Raw genomic sequence first — 20,351 nt, 5'->3', positions numbered from 1 at the left:
TGTTCGAAATTTCAGATCGAAATTGAAATACCAAATCCCTTCCCCCCCAAAAATCAAGGAGTGATTATTCAAAAAGGCTTTTTTGTTGTTGTTTAAAGACAGGATTTTTCCCCCTTATACAATTAAAATTAGAGTAAGTGAAAAACATTTATGCCCCCAATTTTAGGCACATTCTGCAGAGAAAAAAGCAACCGTTTCATAAAGCCTGCTTTTGGGCAATGAAAACGAATCCCTTGATAAGCTTCTCATCATTTTCAGCAGCTTTTTATCTTGTCTGGTGTGGAATCTCATGATCACTTGCTAAGCTGTGTGATGCAGGTTGTCACTGTTGAAGGAGGGAAGAGGAAGGTGGTAGAGGCTGGGCCAGGTAGTCGGGCAGACCTGGGTTCCAACTGTGGCTGTGTTGCCTTGGGCTGCTTTACCTCTTTGTGTTTCAGTATTACCAGCTGTAAAATGGGGCTAATAATAGAACCTTCCTCGAAGGGCTCTCATGAGACGACTGATCGTGCACGTCAAGCGCATGGCCAAGAGCTGGGGCATGGTAGGCAGCAGGCAGATGGGGGTGGTTACCATTGTTGTCTTTGACCTTAACAGCAGATGGGAGCCTGGACTGACTTGAAGGCCAGGAGATGAGCAGAGGGGCAGTAAGGAGGGGTTGAGGGACGGGTCCTGTATAGACGGACATAATAAGGAGACAAGCATTACTGGAGAAGAGTGAGGGACTAGGCTGGCTGGGAGTGGCTCAGGCAGAGGTTGTTGAACATCATGTCCTGGAGACCAGGCAGCGCTTGAATATTTTTGACCAGGGGGATAATCTGAAAAAAGTGGTGCTTGAAGATCAAACTGGCAGAAGCATCTGAGATGGATTAGAGGAGAACTATTTGGTAGCCATGGAAAAACCAAGAGGCAGAATGGGTGGGAGAGTACATATTCACTGGAAAGAACTCGGAAAAGACAGAAAGGTTAAAAGGAGGAAAGGAGCCACCTAAAATTCGGTCATGAATAACTGGTCACTGTTAACGTTTTGGCGCATTTTCTTTTTAATATTTCTCTCTCCACTTTCATTCTTGCTCTGTAATTGTGGTTTTGTAGATGAGAAATATTTCCTGTATGATTTTATGATGCTTTTCCCTTGCTTAACATTATAACAAATACCTATTGTTAGGAAAATTTTGTGACCTTTCAGGAAGAGTTTAGAAGGCAGTGTTGGTTGGCTGTGAAGAATGGAGCGGGGAGATGGGTCTGAGATGCTGCTAAGCTTTGAGCCCTTAACCACCTCTTTCTGAGGCTCCCTCTGCCATGCGCCCCACAGGCACCCCTCGTTTTGTTGTGCTGTGCTTTATGAGCACTTCGCAAATAGTGCATTTTCATAAATTGAAGGTTTGTGGCAACCCTGCGTCGAGCAAGTCTATTGGTGCCATTTTTCTAACAGCATTTTGCTCACTTTGTGTCTCTGTGTCACAGTTTGGTAATTCTTGCAATATTTCAAACTTTTTCATTGTTATTTGTTATGGTGACCTGTGATCAGTGATCTTTGATGTTACTATTGCAAAAAACGTATGACTCACTGAAGGCTCAGATGATGGTTAGCATTTTTTAGCAATAAAATATTTTTTAATTAAGGTATGTACATTTTTTTAGACATAATGCCATCGCACATATAATAGACTGCAGTATAGTGTAAACATAACTTTTATTTGCACTGAGAAAGCAAAAAATTCGTGTGACTTGCTTTTTTGAAATATTCACTTTATTGCAGTGGTCTGGAGCAGGACCTGCAATATCTCTGAGGTCTGCCTGTATTAGTTACTTTACTTGGGCTATCTTAATTCACTCTCAGAGCTTCCCCAAGCTAGGTGTTGCTGTTATACCCATTTTACAGATGGGGTACCTGAGGCTTACAAACTTCTTACAGTCACACAGTTAGAAAGAGGTCATGTAGCCATTTTGGCAGTGACTGAAGCCAACAGATTTGTTCCCTTGACTGCTTTAGACTCTTTCATTCTAGGTGTCTCCTGTTAACTGCTACATTTTAAGGTGGGACTTAAACGGATTGACCCATGGGACTGCTACTCCGATGGTCATACTATAAATTGCCCTTTAAACATTCTAATGTATGATTAGGCTAGTAATGCAAATCTAAGACTATTCTTGGTCGATGATAAATCCCTCTCAAGCATACAAGTGTGTTATTTTCATTCTTTTGAATTAGGGAAAAATCCCCAGAGAAAGATAAATAAAGGAAAAATTCTAAATTTCTCATTTTACTACCTGGGGTATAAAATTTCTTTTTATTCACACTGAAATATTTTATTTCTTTGAGACTTGAGCCATATTAACTCTGGATTGGAGGAAAGATACTAGCTTTTAAGATTAGTTTATGATTTTGCCTACTGTTTTACATGTTTGTTTCATCTAGAAAAATAAGGAAAATGTGATATGTGTATCATTTAGTTCACTTTTTTTATGGAGCAGTAATTGTAAATGCTGATTGGAAGGCTATTTAGTAAAAGCATAAGTACATATCCTCTGAGCACCCTGGGCTGTGTATGAGTTAATCTCAGTTTAGAAAACAGAAATGTGTTATTGACCCAACTTCTTTTTTCTTTTCCTATACTTTTGAAGTGGGCAGATAACCCTAATCTGGAGATAACCTTAAAAATCCAGTAGTTAAATGTGATGGTGGCTATACAAATCCAAATATGTTAATGAAGTGTCACAAAGATATACCCTTTACCCCACAAAAAGAAAGGTGCATGAAAAACCTGGTGAAATAGTCTAGTTAATTATATTATACCAATGTCAGTTTCCTGATTTTGACAATGCCCTATAGTTATGTAAGGTGTTACCACTGGGGGAAGCTGGGTGATGGTACCCAGCACCTATACTATTTCTGCAATTTCTCATGAGGCTATAATTAGTTGAAAATAAAACATTTAAAAAACTTCATCAATTTGGAGCAGTTTGAAAATAGTTACGTACATGATGTGGATTCCTCAGGCATTAAAAGGAATGAGGTAGATTTGAGTGTACTGACACGGGAGGAGGGAGGCCCGTGTAGATTCTTGAGTGAAAAAGGCAAATTGTAGCTCAATGTGTATAAGACTATCCATTTCTGTAAAACAGAACAAAAGTCTTCTACAACAAAAGCTACGTATTCATAGGGCATAGACAAAGGCCTAGAAGGATAAACACCAAATGTTGACACTGTTGATCCCTAGGAAGTGGGAGTTGGGAGGGAGGGCACTCATAATTTACTTGATACATGACAATATTATTTGAACTTATGTCCATAAGCATTTCTTATTTTTATAAAAAACAAATATATAAACAAATGAAATGTAGGGGCCTAATGAATCTTCAAGTTCTGATGTGTCTGTGAACATATATTCAGAGTTGCAAGTTTTTCAATTGTTTATCTCAGCCAATAGGCTTTTTTCGATCTCAGTCTGCTTTGAACTGTTGTTCATCTTGTTCTTGCCAAAGGTAATCAATCCTGTCACTTCTCAGAAAAAAAAATTAATAACCTCTAACAGACCTTCCTGGGATCTATATAGCATTTGGCTCCTGGACACTTAAGGGTAATGACAGTGAGCCCTTTTTTTTTTTTTTAAGTTATATTCTTGGATGCATTTTTAATGCGTTCATCTCCTGTGGAAAGAGAACTTTTAAAGCATTTGTCTTGTCTTAATGGCCAGAACACTTCGTCCATATGTTAGCATTTGCCCTATTTCGTCTCTTCAGAAGTGGTGGGCCAAGATAGCTCATTCATTTGTGCATGTGTGTGCACATGTGCACTTGCATGTGTGTGTATGAAAGAGAGAATAAGCATCTAAGATCATGGATTTCTGTCTGATTTCCTCACTGCTATTCCCAGTGCCTAAAATAGTGGCTAGTACATTAGAGTTGCTTCACAGGCAGGTGTTGAGTGAGTGATTATTTGTGCATGTTAAGGAGTATCAATGTGATGATCATTATAAGAATATCTCTTTCCCAGTCTTCCCAGAAACCACTTTGATATTGGTCTTCATGAATGACTTTTCAAATATTAAATCCCCATGAATGGGTTAGGGAAGCCATTTGTGATATTGTCAATTTTATCATCAATTGGGATGCTGGCTGCAAGGAACAAACACCTAACTGGCCCTTCAAAAATAATTCAGTGTGTTCTGTTGAATAACAAGTGAAGGCTCTGGGCCAGGCAGGTTCCGTTTTTTTCTCTGCTCTGCCATCCGCAGATAGCAGCAAAGTGGCTGTAGCCATTCCACACATAATGTCCAGACATGGCAGCATCCGAAGGCAGAAAGATGGGGAGTCTTCGGTTCCTCTTTAAGGACAACTTTGGGAGTTCCCTGGCAGTCCAGTGGTTGGGACTCGGTGCTTTCACTGCTGAGGGCCTGGGTTCAATCCCTGGTCGAGGAACTAGGATCCCACGGGCCGTGCAGTGTGGCCAAAAAAAAAAAAAGGAAACTTTTCCTCTAAGCCCCCATCTAAGTAGCAAGAAATGGGTCATGTGCCCTGTCTAAACTCACCACTGGCAAGGGGAATGGGACCGCCGTGATTGGCTTGGGCCTGTATTACTTTGCTTAGTATGTTTGGGCTGCTCGAAGAAAACACCACAAACTGGGTGGCTTATAGACAAAAGAAATCTATTTCTCATGGTTCTGGAGGTTGGGAAGTCCAGGATCAAGATGCTGGCAGATACAGTGTCTGGTGAGGGCCTACTTCCTTGTTCATTGACAGCTGTCTTCATGCTGTGTCCTCACATGGCAGAAGGGACAAGGGAGCTTTCTTGGGCCACTTTTATAAGAGTACTAATTCCATTCATAAGGGCTCCACCCTTAAGACCTAATCACCTCCAAAAGACTCCACCTTCTAACACCATCAACTTGGGAATTAGGTGGCTATTCAGACCTTAGCAGGCTTCCATAATACACTGGGTAGCTTAAACAACAGAAGTTTATTTTCTCAAAGTTTTTTTTTTTTTTTTTTTGCGGTACGCGGGCCTCTCACTGTTGTGGCCTCTCCCGTTGCGGGGCACAGGCTCCGGACGCGCAGGCTCAGCGGCCATGGCTCACGGGCCCAGCCGCTCCGCGGCACGTGGGATCCTCCCAGACCGGGGCACGAACCCGCGTCCTCTGCATCGGCAGGCGGACTCTCAACCACTGCGCCACCAGGGAAGCCCCTTTCTCAAAGTTTTGAAGGCTGGAAAGTTCAAGATCAAGGTGCCTGCAAGGTTGATTTCTGGTGAGGCCTTTCTCCTTGGCTTTCAGTTCACTGTCTTCTCACTGTGTCCTCTCCTCGTCTTCTCATCTGTGCATGTGTGTCCCTAGTCTCTCTTCCTCTTCTTATAAGGACACCAGTCCTGTTGGATTAGGGCCGCACTCTTATGACCTCACTTAACATTAATTAACTCCTTAAAAGCGCCATCTCCAAACACAGTCACACTGCGGGTTAGAGCTTCAGCATATGAATTTGGACGGGACATAATTCACTCCATAACAGGACCCAACCTGTATTTTGTTGGCAGAGACAGAAATCTGAATAAAATCAGGGTTCTGGGGTAAGGGGTACTGACAGTATCTCCACAAGCAACTACCACCTTAATTATTCAGGCAGCACCCAGGATACAGAGGGCCACAGCTGGAAAGGGTAGAATTTTACTAAAGAAGACTGATTTTATCTTTTGCCTTCTGGGCCAGACTCAGGTACAAATCTCATTTCTACCACTTAGTAGGAAGTGGCTTAACCTAGCTGAGTTTTGGCTTCCTCGTCTGTAAAGTGCTGATAATTGACATGGGCCTCAAAGGCCATTGTGAAGAGTAAATGGGAAAAGGTATGTAAAGTGCTTAGCCCAGTGCCTAGTGCTGTGCGCCTGGTGAGTTCTCAGTGTCCATGCTGCTGTTACCAGCTCTTTTGTCTTGGGATTGACCTTGCCTATGCCATTCAAAACCTTGCCCAAACCGCTGCCCTATTGGAGACTTCTTCCATTGATTTTTTTTTAAAATAGGAGCTCTTTTAAAGATACATAATTGTCTTAAGATAGCTCTAAAGCCATTAATAGTATCCCAATGAGTAAAACATTTACTTCCTTTTGGGGAAAAAAATGTCCTTCAAAATGCATGGAGAGGAAGTATAGTGAAGAGCATGGCCCTTGATGCCCGACTGCCCGGGTCACATCCAGCCCGCTGTAACTAGCTGTGTCACCTTGGCCCAAGCACATCACTGTTCAGTGGCTTGGTTTCTCATCTGCGAAATGGGAGAATAGAGCGCCTGCCTCATGGTGGTTGTGAGAAGTGACATCATGAGTGCCAAGTGCTTCTCGCCGTGACTGGCCAGCACCAGGTACTGGCCCAGTGTTTGTTATTTGTTTTACTGAGAATTTCACAGACACCTCGTGAAATGGGGAGGAACAAGGGGGGTCTAGAGGAGGTGAGGAGTAAAGCAGATTTCATTCTTGGTGCCCTGGAGCATAGGAGGTACCACTCTCATCATCCTGCAGTAATCTGTATGTGGGATGGTACCACAGGTCGGTATCATCTACCTAAGGGTGAGGAAAAGTAGTTGGTGAGACTGGATTTGAACCCAAGTGTGCCTGAGGCCAGGGCCCCAGCTCTTATCCATTATACTAAATGCCACAAGAGTGAGCTTGTTTTCTCCTTCATCTTCCCCATCCATGCCAGGCACTGAGATAGAAATGGGCATGTGGCTGTATTTATTTTAGAGTATTGCTTTGGAAATCTGTTCATGAGAAGTGTTGCTTTAGATCCTCCAACTTGATGGTTTTTATCATTTTTTTGATTAGGCTCTGCTAACCGAAATGATGGAGAGATGTAAGAAACTAGCAAACAAGTAAGTATTTTGAAATTCATAAAGCCTGTGTTTGAAAATGGACTTGGTTGCTTTTTTTTGAGGTTGGCATGCTTGCATGGGCAAGAGGGCCAACAGAGAAGCAGGATAGCATGGAGGTCAGGAATGCTGGAGTCCAGGTGCCTGGCTTCAGATCTTGGCTCCACTCTTTCTTAACTTTCTGACCTTGGGTCACTTACTTTGACCCCTCTGTGCCTCGTTCTCCTCCTCTGTAAAATGGGTATAATAATAGTTCTTTCCCTACGGGGCTGCGTTAAGTGATAAGGTCAGGATAAACTCGAATTCCTTCTACCAGGCATAAGAGGTTTCTCCTCTGCTCTCCTTTTGGTGGCAGATGTGTGAGCAGCCTGGAGTGGGTTTTGTTTACCACTGTGTCCCTAGGTCCTAGAACAGTGCTTTTCATAAGAGATGCGGATATATATTTGCAGCTTGGATCAATATTCTTACTTAATATTTAGTTTTATTTGTGCACTGAAGGCTCAGTTTTCTTCTGTTTAAGTGGATTTGATTTCTTTCTTATTTACCTGTCCATCCGTTGATCCATCTACCCATTCACTCATCCACCCACCCATCCATCCATTCTTCCAGTCAGTTGAATATTAAGTTCTGAATATGCATAAAACACCGAGTTAGTCTCTAGAGGTGGCCTTTTTACTCCAGTCTTCTTATTTTTCCACCCTTACCATGAAAGGGCTGTCAGTCATCTTTCCCAACAACATACATCCTAAAATGAAAGCGACTTTCATTAAGGGGAAGCTCTGCTGACGTGGGGCATGTGTGTGTGTCTTTCAGTGCCTTGCTGTTGAATTCCGTAATGTCAGCTTTCCGGGCCGAGTTCATCGCCACAAGGTCCATGGATTTCATCGGCATGATTAAAGAGTGCGATGAGTCTGGTTTCCCCAAGGTAGGCTCTTGACTTAATGCTTAGCGGAGAACAAATAGGCAATGTTTGCCCAGTAGCTCCCCAGGGAGAGAGAGTTCGGAGTCAGGGGAAGCTCCAGCCAACAGGAAAACAAGCAAGGGCTCTGTTTCTGAAGAGTACGATGGAGAATGAGTTAGCGACTGGGGTTGTGAGACACGTGTAATTGCCGCGAGTCAGGCCTCCTTGAGTCCTAAATCTGTCAAATTAGCTCACTATGAAATATTTAGGAAGAACTTTGGTCTTACATCCTTAAAACTGTATCTTCACTTATTATTTATGAAGAGCTTTGTCCAGGAGAATATTATGGCCCACAGATTGGACCAGTACACAGAGCCAGCTCTCTGTTTTGAGCATCTCAGTCTAACTTGCACAGGTCTGTAGTAGAACTTCAGAAAACGGTCGTTGGAAGATTAACCTCAAGACAGGCCAACTGAAACAGCCTTTTCCTTTATTGCCTCAAGTTACTCTGATTGTACATCTCCAGGATCGTAATGGTTTGCTGTATTTCTTAGCATCTTCTCTTTCGCTCACTGGGCTTAAACTTGGCCTTGGCTAATCCTCCTGAGAGTGATCGACTTCAGATTCTCAATGAAGCTTGGAAAGTTATCACTAAATTGAAGAATCCACAGGTGGGTGACCATTTAGACCTTGTATTGACTGCTTTTTGTCCAAGTTATGCAGTATACTCTTTCTTTTAAAAAATTTCTCTTTCAGCTAATCATCCTTATTTTTTTAAAGAAATCTACTTTTAATTGCATTATTTGTTAATCTGTAATGGAGAACTTACAGCTTTAAAGATGTATTTCTTTGATTTTTGTATCCCTAGCATGTCTTATTCTTGAGGCCTTAAGATGCACCAGAAGTGTAAAATTATAAATACTTGAAACTTTAAAAGACCTGTAGCTTTGCAAAGAGCATTCGAAGTACAGCAGTCTGTAGCACGGTTGACCTTTGAACAGCATGGGTGTGAGCTGCGCAGATCCACTTATACATGGAATTTTTTTTCAATAGTAAATGCTATACAACCTATGGTTGGTTGAATCCACAGAAGTGGAATATCAAATACAGAGGAATCGTGGATACAGACGGCTGACTATAAGTTATATGTGGATTTTTGACTGCGTGGAGGATCAGTGCCCCTAACCCCTGCATTTTTTAAGGGTCAAATTGTATTTGGATTTGAAAAAACCAATTTATTGAGATATTCCTAAATTGAAGATCAGTAGTCAAGCCAGTGATTAGCAAAAGGGAATTCCAGTTTCCTTCCCTTGAATGGACAGCTGAAGGCTCTTTCTCCCCATACTTCTGACACAGGAAGTCTTGGGAAGATGGACCAACTGATGTTAGTTTCTGTAATGCATGTAGTGCTGGTCATCATGTTGTAGGTTTGGGTTTTATGCCTCACTGTCCTTTCAGGCAGTGTGCCAGCAGTTTATGTGGCTGCCACTAGGGAAATGCTGTTGGCTGTCTTTGTGGCCAAACTTCACCACACCCTGCACTGTTCCTCTCCTACTAGCAGTATGTCCTTGTTCATTTAGTTTGTTGTAACAGAATATGACAGATCATGTGGCTTATGTACAATAGAAATTTATTTCTCACATTTCTGGAGGCTGGAAGTACAAGATCAGGTGACCAGCATGGTTGGGTTCTGGTGAGGACCCTCTTCTAGGTTGCAGCCTGCCAGCTTCTCCTCCTCACATCGCAGAAAGAGGGAAAGAGACCTCTCTAGGGTCCCTTTTATAAGGGCACTAATTACAATCGGGGGCTCCACCCTCATGACCTAACCACTGCCAAAGGCCTCACTTCCTAATACCATCACATCAAGGGCTAGGATTTCAACATATGCGTTTTGGGGGGGATACAAACATTCAGACCATAACACAGAGAATAAGTGAATATGTGGCATTTGATTTGATCATTTATTGAGAAGGAAATATTGAAGTGAGCCCAGTTATAAACCCCTTGCTAATCACCACATTTATGATAGTGTATTAAGAACAATATAATTTAGAAAAATTAGAAACTTTTTTACAAAATCATATACCTAGTTTAATTCAGCAAAATTCTCACTAAACTCTAGCCGTTGAAATTCTCTATTTAACTTAACTCTGATTGGCTAATGAAAACAGCTTATTTAGGATATTTAAGTCAAAAACCTCTGGGCCTCTGGTGCCTGTACTTCAGTGCTTCAAAGCAACCTTGCGTCAAAAGCTCATAATAACAGTTTTCTCCAGTCTTTAACTTCACACTCTCCTCGTTAAGTCCACCCTAGCATTCTTGTTAGACTTTAGAATGTTCCTGGCTTTTCTTGTGTGAATGAGATAACTGTTTTCTTCCCTCCCCATTTCTTCTTTCTTTTCCTTGAAGTGTCAGAACAGAAAAGGTAAACTTGCAGACTCTGTTTTTCCTTGACAGTTTTTTCCCATGCGCATATTTTCTGGGGCAGACAACCTTACCAAGTTGGTCATTGCCATTTCCGTAGCCATCTCATTGTCTCTTCTACTTGAATCTAACACATCCTTTCTTACCTAAAACCTTTGTGCTTTCTTAACCTTTTTACAACTTATATGCATCACCCTCTCTAGGACAAATGGTTTGTTTTTAAAGGCAGGAGGCCTGTTTTTTCTCAGAACATTCAAAAGTCACATCGTAAACACTACTTGAATTTTCAACCAGATCTGTGGTCATTGTGTCCACTGAGGTGTGATGAGGTCTCCCCACTGTTATCTCCGCTGCCCTTTGGTTCTTCCCATTCTCCAGACATGGCAGAGCTTCCCAAATTTCTGTCTTGGCCCAAGTAGCAATTCTGGAATGACAGTCTAATTAGTTTCAGGCAACTTATGTTTTCTCACGTCACCTCTCAGGGTAAAATCCATCAGTGGGCCAGAGTGTTCTGTACATGAACCACTCTTGAAATCCCCATCACTTACCAACTCTTAGTTTTCAAAGCCCTTGAAGGGATTTGTACATGATGAGCTTTTGCCATAAGGTCAATCGTGGCATTCTTATTGTAAAGACATTTTTACTTTTTCTTTGTAGGACTACATTAATTGTGCTGAAGTATGGGTAGAGTACACCTGCAAACATTTCACGGTATGTGTGCTGTGGTATTGTTTTTGAAAGAATTACTGTATATTTTTTTCATGTTCGTAATTGTGAATAAGTCTAGCTTAGACATTTAGGTATTTTATGATGGTAATTATTCTTAATTTATGAAAATTGCATCCTTTATGGTATAGTGTGATGGAGCATTAATACGTGACCTGTAACAAAAGTGTTCCACACTCACGTGTAAGCTTGGGAAATGCTGCATTATACAAAGTTAAGCAGGTTTTTTCACCATAATACACCTTAGATCCTTATTGTTAAAGTATATTGGGACTTTCCTTGGGAGTCTAGTCAGCAGCGTTTTCCAAACATATTTGATTTGCATGTAATTTAATTTTTTTCTAAGCAAACAAAGATACTTCTTTTCCTAGACCCAAACTAGAACCCCAGTTTGGGAAATACTGGTCTTGTCAATGAGCAGAGACTTTTTTTTTGAGCAGAGACTTTAGAAGCAGGTAGGAGTGGTTTCAAATCCTGTTGCCAGGTGTTTATTTTAATCAACTTAAAAAAACCCGAAGTTTAGCCTACATGAAGAAAAGCATATATATCGTAAGTTTGCTGTATAATGAATCTTCACAAAATACACCCATGTAATCATGGTCCAGATCAAGAAACAGGAAATAACTCCCCACCCCACCCTGAAGCCCCCCATACTCTCCTCCCAGTCACAGCCTTGGAAGTTGAAGGTAGGCACCATCTGGTCTCTAACTCCAGAAATGGGTTTTGCCTCGTTTTGAGCATTATGTAAATGTTGATCTGTTAATTTTCTTTCTTTTGTCCATTTTTTGTTTTATTATGGAAACTTCAAACATATGATCCCCCTTGTACTTATCACCCAGAAATGATCAACTTATGACAGATCTTGTTTCGTGTCCTTCCCTTTTCTCCCCACCCTTGGATTATTTTGAAGCACAGCTCAATCACCGTGTTTCACCTGTCAGTATCTCTGCACATATCTCTAAAATAGAATTCACTTTTCTGAAACAAAATCTCAATACATTATCGTAACTAATAAAATCAATAATGTTTTAATACCATTAAAAATCGATAAATTTTCAGATTTCCCCAATTGTCTCATAAGTTTTTTACAGTTTATTTGTTCAATCAGGATTAAAATAGGGTCTATACGTTGTAAAAGCTTTAATTAGAGTTATTTTAATCTGTAAGTTCCCTCTCTCTTCCCCTCTCTTTCCCTCCCTCCCTCCCTGTTCCCTTCCCTTTTTTTTTTCTATTATTTATTTGTTGAAGAAATTGGGTCCTTTGTCCTGTAGAGTTTCCCGGTCTCGATTGGCCAGATGTATGCCTGTGGTGGTGATTAAACATGCTCTTCTGCCTCCAGTATTTCCTATAAATCGGCAGTTAGTTGTGGAGACAGGAGACTTCATCAGCTTCAGGTCTGACTTTTTGGCACCCTGGGTGCTGGCATGGTGCTTCTCCTGGGAGGCTCACGGTATCTGGTTGTCTCTCCGTGATGTGAGTGACCACTGAAGCGCATTCATCTTATGGTTTATCACGGGTTGCGAAGTGGTGATATTCGGAGTTATCATTTCTCCTTTATTTGTTAGCTAGAATACTTGCATGAAGAGAACCTTTTCGCTCCACGTATTTGGTTACCCTGAGGTAACAGTTTGTACAGAAAAGGCAAGATGCTCATTTTTGCCCCTGTTACTTACTAGTTTTTAGAGTAAAGAGTCAATTCCCCAGCATCCCCAAAGGTCACCAGTGAGTAGTAGTTGCTGTGGGTATCTGTAGGAGCTCACTAATTGAAACATATTTGATATGTATCAGTCATTGCAATTGTATTATTCTTACTGATGTTCAATTGTCCCATTTTTGTCCAGCGGGTGCTTTTTCAGGTTGGCTTCTGAGTCCTGACACATTCTTTGTAGGAAGGAAGAATGCCTTCCTTGCTTTCTATTATAAGATGCTCCAGCCTCCCTTGTATTTTTCTTATCTTAGATTTGGAATCAGCTCTTTCTCCAGGAAGCTTTGGTTCCTTTAGTGCCATTGTCAGATTTTTTTAGCTCTGTGACCCTGGCTAAGCCGCTTAGCCACTTAACTTTTCATGGGGATAATGATGTCCATGATGGGGAGGTGTTTTTTTTTTAATATTTATTTATTTATCATGGGGAGGTTTTTTAAAAAAATATTTATTTATTTATTTCTGTATGTATTTATTTATTTGGATGCGCCCGGTCTTAGTTGCGGCATGCAGGATCTTTGTTGTGGCACGCGGGCTCTTAGTTGTGGCATACGGGATCTAGTTCCCTGACCAGGGATTGAACCCAGGCCCTCTGCATTGGTAGCGCAGAGTCTTAACCACTGGACCACCAGGGAAGTCCGCGTGCTGTGGAGTTTAATGAACATTAAATGAGAGAGTACATAATGGCAACTATTTAGATAGCGTGCTATGTGCCAGGCACTTTACCTGTAAGCTGCACAGCTTCATAGTGACCTTGCCAGGAAGTTTCACTGTTCCAGTTATATAGACCAGGGCTCAGCACACTTTTTCTGTAGAAGTCCACTTTTTTCTGTATTTGAGGCTTTGTGGACCATATGATCTCTGTTACAAGTGCCCAACTCTGCCACTGTATCATGAAAGCAGCCGTAGACCATACAGGAGTGAGCATGGCTGTGTAAATAGTAAACCTGATTTATGCATGCTGAAATTTGAATCTCATATAATTTTCGTTGTCACCAAATATTATTATTCTTTTGGTTTGAATGTAAAAATCATTCTTGGCGCCTGGACTGTATGAAAATAGGTGCTGGGCTGGTTGGCTGACCCCTGATACAGCTGACAAAAGTGAAGTGGTCATTGGGCCACCCAGCTTGTAAGGGTTCAGTCTGTGCTCTTCCCACAATGCTTCGCTGCTCTCTGCAGCACCTGGGGAGGGGCCTGGGACTGGCAGGCAGAAAGTGGCACGTTGGATTCCACCAGCACTCAGAGAAAGCTGCGACAGGAACCTTCGAGAACCGTGTTTTAGTCCTGACTTGGTGCAGACATGGCCATCTTTAGGGCTGTGGTATGGGTGGGATTTCCCCCCTTACATTATTTTCAGCAGAGTAGTTGAAACTGCTTCCTGGAAAGTGTGTGCTGTATTATGAAAACGTTAGTTCTTTCTATCAGAAAAATGGTCAATGACTACCATTCAGTGTCTAAATACAGGTTTGATTTTTTTCCCCACTTAGAAACGAGAGGTGAATACTGTTTTGGCCGATGTCATCAAGCACATGACCCCAGATCGTGCATTTGAAGACTCCTACCCTCAGGTGACAGATTTTCATTTCTCATTTCCACACTGTAAGGAATTTTATTCTGTTGAATTAAATAGGTATGTTGCATGGGTCAGGCTGTAAAGTCAGATAATCCTGGGTTTGAATCCTAGCTTTGCCATGTCTTAGCCTTGTGCCCTTTAATCAGTTACTTAGTCTTGTTGTGCCTCAGTTTTCTCACTGTAAAATGGGGATAATAATAGTCCTCCTCAGAATGGTTGTGAGGGTTCAGTGAGGTGTGATGTGGAAAGCCCTGTACAGTTGCTTGGCACCAGTAAGTAAGATGCCTATGTTTTTCAGTTAAGCTAACTTTTTATTTGGAAATAAATTCAAACTTTATTGGAAAGTTAAAAGAATACCTCAGAGAACTTCCATTATTTTTTACCCAGATTCACCAGCTGTTGAGAGATTCCATGTTTACTTTATCATTGTGTGTGTACACACACACACACACAGAGACGTATATATTCATACATACGTATGTAAATTTTTAAAAAAACAGTTGAGGATAAATTGCATACATCATGCCACTTTTGCCTCTAAAGAGTTCAGTGAGTATTTCCTAAGAACAAGGACATTCTCCTTTATAACCACAGTTCAGTTACCAACATCAGGGAATTAATTTAATGTTAATATATTACTTTTACCTATTCCACAGTCCATATTCCAGTTTTGTCAGTGGACTCAATGTCCTTAGTAGCAGATTTTTTTCCCCTCTAGTACAGAATCCAGCTCAGGATCACTTACTATAAAGTAACTTCAGACCTAATTAAGATTTTATTTTTTATTTAATAACGTGATGTTCTGGCACTTACTGCCTATGATCAAGTGATTTCTGGGCTCACTTAGTATAAGAAAATTAGTTACATATTCTTTTTTTTTAAATAAATAAATTTATTTATTTATTTAGTTAGTTTTGGCTGTGTTGGGTCTTCGTTGCTGCGCGTGGGCTTTCTCTAGTTGTGGCGGGCGGGGGCTACTCTTCGTTGCGGTGCGCGGGCTTCTCATTGCGGTGGCTTCTCTTATTGTGGAACACGGGCTCTAGGTGCGCGGGTTTCAGTAGTTGTGGCACGTGGGTTTCAGTAGTTGTGGCACGTGGGCTCTGCGGCATGTGGGATCTTCCCAGACCAAGGCTCGAATCCGTGTCCCCTGCATTGGCAGGCAGATTCTCAACCACTGCACCACCTGGGAAGCCCTAGTTACATATTCTTGTATAAATTTTAGAATTCTTACATTTTACTCATTTAAGAAATTTTCACCATTTGCTAATTAAAATGGTTCATCATTACAATTTATTGAGCAGCCACTAACAATCTGACATTTTTCTAGATGGAATGAAAAGAATACAGTCACGCACAGCAGGCTCTTGGTCAATATTGCAGGGTAAATAAAATGTGTAGAGAAGATGGGTCATACCCTTGTGGGTGGTCAAGGTCTCGGCCTCATATGAAGACTGATGTGCAGAATTTTAGTTGGGGAATTTTCAGTAAGGCCTTGACTGCTAGTGACCCAATTAATTGAAAACTTTAAGTAACAGTAATTTTAATGCAGTCCATTCCTAAGTGACAAGGGAACTATACTATACTGTAATTCTGTCATATCTAAGAGCAACTTATAAAAGATGCCCCGGGGTCAGCCTGCATTCCAGACAGCCACCCATATCGGTTGTGAGTCCTTGGTCTTAAGTGAGGGCCACATCAAGAAAATAAAACTGTGGGGATCTGTGAAGAATTAGCTTTCTCCAGTTCTAGGACAGGGAAGGTATAAGGTGAGCCTGGAACATTTTCTTGTGCCAGGAAGTAAGGAAGTACTGCTGGGGGCACATGGAATGGGCACAGGAACAGCTGGGAAGGGGCTCTCTCAGGTCCCCAGTTTGAGCATCAAATGAAATAAATACAGTGATGGATTATAATCCACTGAGTAAGAGTCGGCCCTTATGACGAATAGATAAATAAATAAATAGATGAGGGGAAAGGTGGGCAGGGCTGCCATTTGAGAAATGTGGAAGAAATGGTAGAGTTGAAAAATCACCATTTGCAGCCGTCACAGTGAAGACAAGAATCATCGGTCTTCAGGCAAGAATCAGCAATGGATGCTAAATCTGGGGGGAATGTTTGATGAGGAGCAGGACATTTTCGTATCTCCTCCCATAGAATGAGTAGTAATCGCAAGGGGAAAAATAGTGACTCTGGAGTGGAGAATTTGGACAGTCATTGACAGGCTAATCAAAATCCTTATCACCATTGAGGAGCAAGTGGCTGTCTTGTGCCTGCAGATATGGAACCCCGAAAAAAAGGAAAGACACAGCATCATCTATGTAACATTCCAGTCGAGAATGCATGACTGAATCTAATCATGAGGTAACATTAGTCATGCCCAAATTGAGGAGCATTCTATAAAGTAATTGGCTTGTAAAAAAAATCTTTGCCATCGTGACAAAGAAGGTTAAGGAACTGTTCCAAATTAACACAGACTGCACAGACGTGAAAACAAAATGCAATGCATGATCCTGAATTGAATCCTGTACTAAAGAGAGGAAAAAATAATGCTGTAAAGAATGTACTGAGGGCTTCCCTGGTGGCGCAGTGGTTGAGAGTCCGCCTGCCGATGCAGGGGACACGGGTTTGTGCCCCGGTCCGGGAAGATCCCATGTGCCACAACTACTGAAACCCACGTGCCACAACTACTGCAGAGCAGCTAGGCCCATGAGCCATGGCCACTGAGCCTGCGCATCCGGAGCCTGTGATCCGCAACGGGAGAGGCCACGACAGTGAGAGGCCCACGTACCGCAAAAAAAAAAAAAAAAAAAAAAAAGAATGTACTGAGACAGTTGACAAGATTGGAATACAGATGATAGATTAAAGTATTAAAATTATACCAGTGTTAACTTTCCTGAATTTGATAAACAACAGAGTAGAAATGTCAGAGAATATGACTATTCTTAGGAAATACAAATGAAGTGGTAAGGGGTGAAGGACATGATACATTCAATCTACTTTCACATGGTTCAGAAAAAATATGTCTTTTTACAGAGAGGACAATGAAACAAATTTGGCAAAATACTAAAAATTGATGACTTTGTGTAAAGAGAATATGGGAGTTTTCTGTACTGTTTTTTCAATGTTTCTGCAAGTTTGAAATTATTTCACAGTAAAAAAGTTGGCAGCACACAGTCAACACATTTTTAAAAGTTCTGCCATTGGATCAATGGATAGGTGAGGAGGTAAAGCAAATATAGCAAAATGTGAGCCCTTGTAGAATCTAAGTGGTGAGTAAATGGGTGTTTGTTATTATTCATTGAATTTTCTTACATTTCAGCATTTCATAATGAAACGTTGAAGGGAAAAAATACATCTTTTAAAACCAGGAAAGGCATTATTTGTAAGTGTACTTTAAATATTAAAAAAAAATTTCCTGTTCTACAGGGATTAGTTATTGTGGATAAGGTTTCAGGAACTATTTTAACCAGACAGTACTGCAGTATCTTTGAATGCTCTGCCTTGGAGCACTGTTTGTCATGACGTTTTGAAGTCCTTTTGCTTGCTGACCTAGTAAACTGCGTAATTATGAAATGGGGTGTGTACCTCTTAATATTCCATATTTTGGACCATGAGCCATTTCCGTTGCAGATGATTTAAACAGTGATGTTTTTAGTATAAACAAAGAACTTGTCAGTAAATTTTCCTTTCTTGACAGCAACCAGGGATAGGGGTTTATTTTTTTTAACATCTTTATTGGAGTATAATTGCTTTACAATGTTGTGGTAGTTTCTGCTGTATAACAAACTGAATCAGCTATACATATACATATATCCCCATATCCCCTCCCTCTTGTGTCTCCCTCCCACCCTCCCTATCCCACCCCTCTAGGTGGTCACAGAGCACGGAGCTGATCTCCCTGTGCTATGCGGCTGCTTCCCACTAGCTATCTACTTTACATTTGGTAGTGTATATATGTCAGTGACACTCTCTCACTTCGTCCCAGCTTATCCTTCCCCCTCCCTGTGTCCTCAAGTCCATTCTCTACGTCTGCATCTTTATTTCTGTCCTGCCTCTATGTTCTTCAGAACCTTTTTTTTTTTTGGTGTTTTTAGATTCCATATATGTGTTAGCATACAGTATTTGTTTTTCTCTTTCTGACTTACTTCACTCTGTATGACAGACTCTGGGTCCATCCACCTCACTACAAATAACTCAATTTCTTTTTATGGCTGAGTAATATTCCATTGTATATATGTGCCACATCTTCTTTATCCATTCATCTGTCAATGGACACTTAGGTTGCTTCCATGTCCTGGCTATTGTAAATAGTGATGCAGTGAACATTGTGGTACATGACTCTTTTAAAATTATGGTTTTCTCAGGGTATATAAGAAATCTCTCAGTAGTGAGATTCCTGGGTCATGTGGTAGTTCTATTTTTAGTTTTTTAAGGAACCTCCATACTGTTCTCCATAGTGGCTGTATAAATTTACATTCCCACCAGCAGTGCAGGAGGGTTCCCTTTTCTCTACACCCTCTTCAGCATTTATTGTTTGTAGATCTTTTGATGATGGCCATTCTGACTGGTGTGAGGTGATACCTCATAGTAGTTTTGATTTGCATTTCTCTAATGATTAGTGATGTTGACCATCCTTTCATATATTTCTTGGCAATTTGTATATCTTCTTTGGAGAAATGTCTGCTTAGGTCTTCCGCCCATTTTTGTATTGGGTTGTTTTTTTTTTACTGAGCTACATGAGCTGCTTGCATATTTTAGAGATTAATCCTTTGTCAGTTGCTTTGTTTGCAAATATTTCCTCCCATTCTGAGGGTTGTCCTTTCGTCTTGTTTCTGGTTTCTTTTGCTATGCAAATCTTTTAAGTTTCATTAGGTCCCATTTGTTTATTTTTGGTTTTATTTCCATTTCTCTAAGAAGTGGGTCAAAAAGGATCTTGCTGTGATTTATGTCATAGAGTGTTCTGCTTATGTTTTCTGCTAAAGGTTTTATAGTGTCTGGCCTTACATTTAGGTCTTTAATCCATTTTGAGTTCATTTTTGTGTATGGTGTTAGGAATTGTTCTAATTTCATTCTTTTACATGTAGCTGTGCAGTTTTCCCAGCACCACTTATTGAAGAGGCTCTCTTTTCTTCTTTGTATATTCTTGCCTCCTTTATCAAAGATAAGGTGACCATATGTGCGTGGGTTTACCTCTGGGCTTTCTATCCTGTTCCATTGATCTATGTTTCTGTTCTTGTGCCAGTACCATACTGTCTTGATTACTGTAGCTTTGTAGTATAGTCTGAAGTCAGGGAGCCTGATTCCTCCAGCTCCATTTTTCTTTCTCAAGATTGCTTTGGATATTCGGGTCTTTTGTGTTTACATACAAATTGTGAAATTTTTTTGTTCAAGTTCTGTGAAAAATGCCAGTGGTAGTTTGATAGGGATTGCATTGAATCTGTAGATTGCTTTGGGTAGTAGAGTCATTTTCACAATGTTGATTTTTCCAATCCAAGAACATGGTATATCTCTCCATCTGTTTGTATCATCTTTAATTTCTTTCATCAGTGTCTTATAGTTTTCTGCATACAGGTCTTTAGCCTCCTTAGCTAGGTCAATTCCTAGGTATTTTATTCTTTTTGTTGCAGTGGTAAATGGGAGTGTTTCCTTAATTTCTCTTTCACATTTTTCATCATTAGTGTATAAGAATGCCAGAGATTTCTTTGCATTAATTTTGTATCCTGCTACTTTACCAAATTCATTGAATAGCTCTAGTAGATTCCGGTGGCATCTTTAAGATTCTCTATGTATAGTATCATGTCATCTGTAAACAGTGACAGTTTTACTTCTTCTTTTCCGATTTGTATTCCTATTATTTCTTTTTCTTCTCTGATTGCTGTCGCTACAAATTCCAAAACTATGTTGAATAATAGTGGTAAGAGTGGGGAACCTTGTCTTGTTCCTGATCTTAGTGGAAATGGTTTCAGTTTTTCACCATCCAGAACGTTGTTGGCTGTGGGTTTGTCATATGTGGCCTTTATTATGTTGAGGTAAGTTCCCTCTATGCCTACTTTCTGGAGAGTTTTTATCATAAATGGGTGTTGAGTTTTGTCAAAAGCTTTTTTTGCATCTATTGAGATTATCATATGGTTTTTATCCTTCAATTTGTTAATACGGTGTATCACATTGATTAATTT

At 40.7% G+C, this 20,351-nt stretch overlaps 1 protein-coding gene across 4 annotated transcripts in view; it reads left to right on the top strand.

Annotated features, from left to right (window-relative positions):
• VPS35L (VPS35 endosomal protein sorting factor like) overlaps positions 1-20,351 on the top strand; it is a gene marked incomplete at its 5' end in the record, with an annotated part of 129,505 nt that overhangs the window by 50,232 nt on the left and 58,922 nt on the right. For all 4 annotated transcript variants that reach the window (XM_082857442.1, XM_082857441.1, XM_082857444.1 and 1 more), the window contains 5 exons: positions 6,806-6,852; positions 7,663-7,774; positions 8,305-8,421; positions 10,832-10,885; positions 14,093-14,173. In XM_082857442.1, the coding sequence (XP_082713568.1) occupies positions 6,806-6,852; positions 7,663-7,774; positions 8,305-8,421; positions 10,832-10,885; positions 14,093-14,173 (411 nt within the window). The remainder of the gene's footprint in view (positions 1-6,805; positions 6,853-7,662; positions 7,775-8,304; positions 8,422-10,831; positions 10,886-14,092; positions 14,174-20,351) is intronic.

Source organism: Leucopleurus acutus (genome assembly GCF_964270905.1).
Source record: "Leucopleurus acutus genome assembly, chromosome: 16".
NCBI lineage: Eukaryota > Metazoa > Chordata > Mammalia > Artiodactyla > Delphinidae > Leucopleurus > Leucopleurus acutus.
The sequence above is the reverse complement of the archived record's forward strand: the minus strand, read 5'-3'. Positions and strand labels throughout refer to the sequence as shown.